This window comes from Salmo salar, chromosome 07 (assembly GCF_965601325.2).
Source record: "Salmo salar chromosome 07, fSalSal1, whole genome shotgun sequence".
Taxonomy (NCBI): Eukaryota; Metazoa; Chordata; class Actinopteri; order Salmoniformes; family Salmonidae; genus Salmo; species Salmo salar.
The window spans coordinates 2,552,501-2,560,000 of NC_138297.1; the positions used below are offsets into that span (position 1 = coordinate 2,552,501).

The window sequence follows — 7,500 nt, forward strand, 5'->3', positions numbered from 1 at the left end:
ACTGCTGCTGTTACTACTGCTGCTGTTACTGCTGCTGTTACTACTGCTGTTACTACTGTTACTACTGCTGTTACTACTGATGTTACTACTGATGTTACTACTGCTGTTACTACTACTGCTGTTACTACTACTGCTGTTACTACTGCTGTTACTTCTGCTGTTACTACTGCTGCTGCTACTACTGCTGTTACTACTGCTGTTACTACTGCTGCTGCTAATGCTGCTGCTACTACTGCTGTTACTACTGCTGTTACTACTGCAGTTACTACTGATGTTACTACTACTGCTACTGCTGCTGTTACTACTGCTGCTGTTACTAGTGCTGTTAGTGCTGCTGTTACTACTGCTGTTACTACTGTTACTACTGCTGTTACTACTGCTGTTACTACTGCTGCTGTTACTACTGCTGTTACTGTTGCTGTTACTACTGCTGTTACTACTGCTGTTACTACTGCTGCTGTTACTACTACTGTTACTACTGCTGTTACTGCTGCTGTTACTGCTGCTGTTACTAATGCTGCTGTTACTACTGCTGCTGCTGTTACTGCTGCTGCTGCTACTAATGCTGCTGTTACTACTGCTGTTACTACTACTGCTGCTGTTACTACTGCTGCTGTTACTACTGCTGTTACTGCTGCTCCTGTTACTGCTGCTGTTACTACTGCTGTTACTACTGCTGTTACTACTGCTGCTGTTACTACTGCTGTTACTACTGCTGTTACTACTGCTGCTGCTGCTGTTACTACTGCTGTTACTGCTGCTGCTGTTACTACTGCTGTTACTACTGCTGTTACTACTGCTGTTACTACTGCTGCTGTTACTACTGCTGTTACTACTGCTGTTACTGCTGCTGCTGTTACTACTGCTGTTACTACTGCTGTTACTACTGCTGTTACTGCTGCTGCTGTTACTACTGCTGCTGTTACTACTGTTGTTACTACTGCTGTTACTACTACTGTTACTACTGCTGTTACTGCTGCTGTTACTGCTGATGCTGTTACTGCTGCTGTTACTACTGCTGTTACTACTACTGTTACTACTGCTGTTATTACTGCTGTTACTGCTGCTGCTGTTACTGCTACTGTTACTACTGCTGTTACTACTACTGTTACTACTGCTGTTACTACTGCTGTTACTGCTGCTGCTGTTACTACTACTGCTGCTGCTACCACTGCTGTTACTACTGCTGTTACTACTGCTGCTGTTACTACTGCTGCTGTTTCTACTGCTGTTACTACTACTGCTGCTACTACTGCTGCTGCTACTACTGCTGTTACTACTACTGCTGTTACTATTGCTGTTACTACTGCTGTTACTACTGCTGCTGTTACTACTGCTGTTACTACTGCTGTTACTACTGTTACTACTGCTGCTGTTACTACTGCTGTTACTACTGTTACTACTGCTGCCGTTACTACTGCTGTTATACTGCTGCTGTTACTACTGCTGTTACTACTGCTGTTACTGCTGCTGTTACTACTGCTGTTACTGTTGCTGCTGTTACTGCTACTGTTACTACTGCTGTTACTACTACTGTTACTACTGCTGTTACTACTGCTGTTACTGCTGCTGCTGTTACTACTACTGCTGCTGCTACCACTGCTGTTACTACTGTTACTACTGCTGCTGTTACTACTGCTGTTACTACTGTTACTACTGCTGCTGTTACTACTGCTGTTATACTGCTGCTGTTACTACTGCTGTTACTACTGCTGTTACTGCTGCTGTTATACTGCTGCTGTTACTACTGCTGTTACTACTGCTGTTACTGCTGCTGTTACTACTGCTGCTGTTAATGCTATTGCTGTTACTAATGCTGTTACTACTGCTGTTACTACTGCTGTTACTGCTGCTGCTGTTACTACTACTGCTGCTGCTACTACTGCTGTTACTACTGTTACTACTGCTGCTGTTACTACTGCTGTTACTACTGTTACTACTGCTGCTGTTACTACTGCTGTTATACTGCTGCTGTTACTACTGCTGTTACTACTGCTGTTACTGCTGCTGTTATACTGCTGCTGTTACTACTGCTGTTACTAATGCTGTTACTACTGCTGTTACTGCTGCTGTTACTACTGCTGCTGTTAATGCTATTGCTGTTACTACTGCTGTTACTACTGCTGTTACTACTGCTGTTACTGCTGCTGCTGTTACTACTACTGCTGTTATTACTGCTGTTACTGCTGCTGTTAGTACTGCTGTTAGTACTGCTGTTACTACTGCTGTTACTACTGCTGTTACTACTACTTTTACTACTACTGTTACTACTGATGTTACTACTGCTGTTACAACTGCTGTTACTACTACTGCTGTTACTACTGCTGCTGTTACTACTACTGCTGCTGTTACTACTGCTGTTACTACTGCTGTTACTACTGCTGTTACTACGACTGCTGTTACTGCTGCTGTTACTACTGCTGCTGTTACTGCTGCTGCTGTTACTACTGCTGCTGTTACTACTGCTGTTACTATTACTGTTACTACTGCTGTTACTACTGCTGTTACTACTGCTGTTACTGCTGCTGTTACTACTGCTGCTACTACTGCTGTTACTACTGCTGCTGTTACTACTGCTGTTACTGCTGCTACTGTTACTACTGCTGTTACTACTGCTGTTACTACTGCTGTTACTACGACTGCTGTTACTGCTGCTGTTACTACTGCTGCTGTTACTGCTGCTGCTGTTACTACTGCTGCTGTTACTACTGCTGTTACTATTACTGTTACTACTGCTGTTACTACTGCTGTTACTACTGCTGCTGTTACTGCTGCTGTTACTACTGCTGCTACTACTGCTGTTACTACTGCTGCTGTTACTACTGCTGTTACTACTGCTGTTACTGCTGCTACTGTTACTACTGCTGTTACTACTGCTGTTACTACTGCTGCTGTTACTACTGCTGTTACTACTGCTGCTGTTACTACTGCTGTTACTACTGCTGTTACTACTGCTGTTACTGCTGCTGCAGTTACTGCTGCTGCTGTTACTGCTGCTGCTGTTACTACTGCTGTTACTACTACTGCTGTTACTACTGCTGCTGTTACTACTACTGCTGCTGTTACTACTGCTGTTACTACTGCTGCTGTTACTACTGCTGCTGTTACTACTACTGCTGCTGTTACTACTGCTGTTACTACTGCTGTTACTACTGCTGCTACTACTGCTGCTGCTACTACTGCTGTTACTACTACTGCTGTTACTACTGCTGTTACTACTGCTGTTACTACTGCTGCTGTTACTACTGCTGTTACTACTGCTGTTACTACTGTTACTACTGCTGCTGTTACTACTGCTGTTACTAATGTTACTACTGCTGCTGTTACTACTGCTGTTACTACTGCTGCTGTTACTACTGCTGTTACAACTGCTGTTACTACTGCTGTTATACTGCTGCTGTTATTACTGCTGTTACTACTGCTGTTATACTGCTGCTGTTACTACTGCTGTTACTAATGCTGTTACTGCTGCTGTTACTGCTGCTGTTACTACTGCTGTTACTACTGCTGTTACTGCTGCTGTTACTGCTGCTGCTGTTACTACTACTGCTGTTACTACTGCTGTTACTGCTGCTGTTACTGCTGCTGTTACTACTGCTGTTACTACTGCTGTTACTGCTGCTGTTAGTCCTGCTGTTACTACTGCTGCTGTTACTACTGCTGTTACTACTGCTGCTGTTAGTCCTGCTGTTACTACTGCTGCTGTTACTACTGCTGTTACTGCTGCTGCTGTTACTACTGCTGTTACTACTGCTGTTACTGCTGCTGTTACTGCTGCTGTTAGTACTGCTGTTACTACTACTGCTGTTACTACTACTGCTGTTACTACTGCTGTTACTACTACTGCTGTTACTACTGCTGTTACTACTACTGTTACTACTGATGTTACTACTGCTGTTACTACTGCTGTTACTACTACTGCTGTTACTACTGCTGTTAATACTACTGTTACTACTGCTGTTACTACTGCTGCTGTTACTACTGCTGTTACTGCTGCTGCTGTTACTACTGCTGTTACTATTGCTGATGTTACTGCTATTGCTGTTACTACTGCTGTTACTGCTGCTGTTACTGCTGCTGTTACTACTGCTGTTACTACTGCTGTTGCTACTGCTGTTACTGCTGCTGTTACTGCTGCTGCTGTTACTACTACTACTGTTACTACTGCTGTTTCTACTACTGTTACTGCTGCTGTTACTACTGCTGCTGTTACTGCTGCTGCTGTTACTACTGCTGCTGTTACTACTGCTGCTTTTACTGCTATTGCTGTTACTACTGCTGTTACGGCTGATGTTACTGCTGCTGCTGTTACTACTACTGCTGTTACTACTGCTGTTACTGCTGGTGTTACTGCTGCTGTTAGTACTGCTGTTACTACTACTGCTGTTACTACTGCTGTTACTACTACTGCTGTTACTACTGCTGTTACTACTACTGTTACTACTGATGTTACTACTGCTGTTACTACTGCTGTTACTACTACTGCTGTTACTACTGCTGTTAATTCTACTGTTACTACTGCTGTTACTACTGCTGTTACTACTACTCATACTACTGCTGCTGTTACTACTGCTGTTACTACTGCTGTTACTACTACTGTTACTACTACTGTTACTACTACTGTTACTACTGCTGTTACTACTGCTGTTACTACTGATGCTGTTACTACTGCTGTTACTACTACTGCTGTTACGACTACTGCTGTTACTACTACTGCTGTTACTACTGCTGTTACTACTGCTGTTACTACTGCTGCTGTTACTACTGCTGTTACTACTGCTGCTGTTACTACTGCTGTTACTACTGCTGCTGCTACTACTGCTGTTACTACTGCTGTTATTACTGCTGCTGTTACTACTGCTGTTACTACTACTGTTACTACTACTGTTGTTACTGCGGTTTCTACTACTGCTGTTACTACTGCTGTTACTACTGCTGTTACTACTACTGCTGTTACTACTGTTACTACTGCTGTTACTACTACTGTTACTACTGATGTTACTACTGCTGTTACTACTGCTGCTACTACTACTGTTACTACTGCTGTTACTGCTGATGTTACTACTGATGTTACTACTGCTGTTACTACTACTGTTGTTACTACTACTGCTGTTACTACTGCTGTTACTTCTGCTGTTACTACTGCTGCTGCTACTACTGCTGTTACTGCTGCTGCTGTTACTACTGCTGTTACTACTGCTGTTACTACTGCTGCTGCTACTGCTGCTGCTACTACTGCTGTTACTACTGCTGTTACTACTGCTGTTACTACTGATGTTAATACTACTGCTACTGCTGCTGTTATTACTGCTGCTGTTACTAGTGCTGTTAGTGCTGCTGTTACTACTGCTGTTACTACTGCTGTTACTACTGCTGTTACTACTGATGTTACTACTGCTGTTACTACTGCTGTTACTGCTGCTGTTATACTGCTGCTGTTACTACTGCTGTTACTACTGCTGTTACTGCTGCTGTTACTACTGCTGCTGTTACTGCTATTGCTGTTACTACTGCTGTTACTACTACTGTTACTACTGCTGTTACTGCTGCTGTTACTGCTGCTGCTGTTACTACTACTGCTGTTATTACTGCTGTTACTGCTGCTGTTACTGCTGCTGTTAGTACTGCTGTTAGTACTGCTGTTACTATTGCTGTTACTACTGCTGTTACTACTGCTGCTGTTACTACTGCTGTTACTACTGCTGTTACTACTACTGTTACTACTGCTGTTACTACTGCTGTTACTACTGCTGCTGTTACTGCTGCTGTTACTACTACTGTTACTACTGCTGTTACTACTGCTGTTACTACTGCTGCTGTTACTACTGTTGTTACTACTGCTGTTACTACTGCTGTTAATACTACTGTTACTACTGCTGTTACTACTACTGCTGTTACTACTGCTGTTAATACTACTGTTACTGCTGCTGTTACTAATGCTGTTACTACTGCTGTTAATACTACTCTTACTGCTGCTGTTACTAATGCTGTTACTACTAAGTCTCCTCTGAACAGTTAATGTTGAGATGTGTCTGTTACTTGAATTTATTTGGGCTGCAATTTCTGAGGCTGGTAACTCTAATGAACTTATCCTCTGCAGCAGAGGTAACTCTGGGTCTTCCTTTCCTGTGGCGGTCCTCATGAGAGCCAGTTTCATCATAGCGCTTGATGGTTTTTGCGACTGCACTTGAAGAAACTTTAAAAGTTCTTGAATTTTTCCGGATTGACTGACCTTCATGTTTTAAAGTAATGATGGACTGTCGTTTCTCTTTGCTTATTTGAGCTGTTCTCGCCATAATATGGACTTGGTCTTTTACCAAATAGGGCTATCTTCTGTATACCAACCCTACCTTGTCACAACACAACTGATTGGCTCAAATGCATTAAGAATGAAATACATTTTTTAAACACTTTTTTGGTTACTACATGATTCCATATCTGTTATTTCATGCGTTTTGTCTTCACTATTATTCTACAATGTAGCAAATAGGAAAAATAAATAAAACCCTTGAATGAGTAGGTGTGTCCAAACTTTTGACTGGTACTGTAAGTATTCAGACCCTTTGCTATGACACTCGAAATTAAGCTCAGGTGCATTCTGTTTACATTGATCATCCTTGAGATGTTTCTACAACTTGATTGGAGTCCACCTGTGGTAAATTCAACTGATTGGACATGATTTGGAAAGGCACACACCTGTCTATATAAGGTCCCACAGTTGACAGTGCATGTCAGAGAAAAAAACCAATCATCAGGTCAAAAGAATTGTCCGTAGAGTTCCTAGACAGGATTGTGTCGAGGCACAGATCTGGGGAAGGGTACCAAAACATTTCTGCCGCATTGAAGGTCCCCAAGAACACAGTGGCCTCCATCATTCTGAAATTGAAGAAGTTTGGAACCACCAAGACTCTTCCTAGAGCTGGTCACCCGGCCAAACTGAGCAATTGGGGGAGAAGGGCGTTGGTCAGGGAGGTGACCAAGAACCCGATGGTCACTCTGACAGAGCTCTAGAGTTCCTCTGTGGAGATGGAAGAACCTTCCAGAAGGACAACCATCTCTGCAGCACTCCACCAATCAGGCCTTTATGATAGAGTGGCCAGACGGAAGCCACTCCTCAGTAAAAGGCACATAACAGCCCGCTTGGAGTTTGCCAAAAGGCATCTAAAAGACTCTCAGACCATGAGAAACAAGATTCTCTGGTCTGATGAAACCAAGATTGAACTCTTTGGCCTATGCCAAGCATCACGTCTGGAGGAAACCTGGCACCATCCCTACGGTGAAGCATGGTGGTGGCAGCATCATGCTGTGGTGATGTTTTTCATCAGCAGGGAGACTAGTCAGGATCGAGGGAAAGATGAATGGAGCAAAGTACAGAGAGATCCTTGATGAAAACCTGCTCCAGAGTGCTCAGGACCTCAGACTGGGGCGAAGATTCACCTTCCAACAGGACAACGACCCTAAGCATACAGCCAAGACAACGCAGGAGTGGCTTCGGGACAA

The 7,500-nt window shown here is 43.3% G+C and overlaps 1 protein-coding gene across 1 annotated transcript in view; it reads right to left on the reverse strand.

The window, feature by feature from the left end:
* LOC106596127 (uncharacterized) overlaps positions 1–7,500 on the reverse strand; it is a 34,567-nt gene that overhangs the window by 9,369 nt on the left and 17,698 nt on the right. Inside the window, exons 9-11 of the mRNA XM_082977260.1 lie at positions 3,459–4,893; positions 2,485–3,334; positions 75–1,343 (exon numbers count right to left, since the gene is read on the reverse strand). Of these exons, the coding sequence (XP_082833386.1) occupies positions 75–1,343; positions 2,485–3,334; positions 3,459–4,893 (3,554 nt within the window). The remainder of the gene's footprint in view (positions 1–74; positions 1,344–2,484; positions 3,335–3,458; positions 4,894–7,500) is intronic.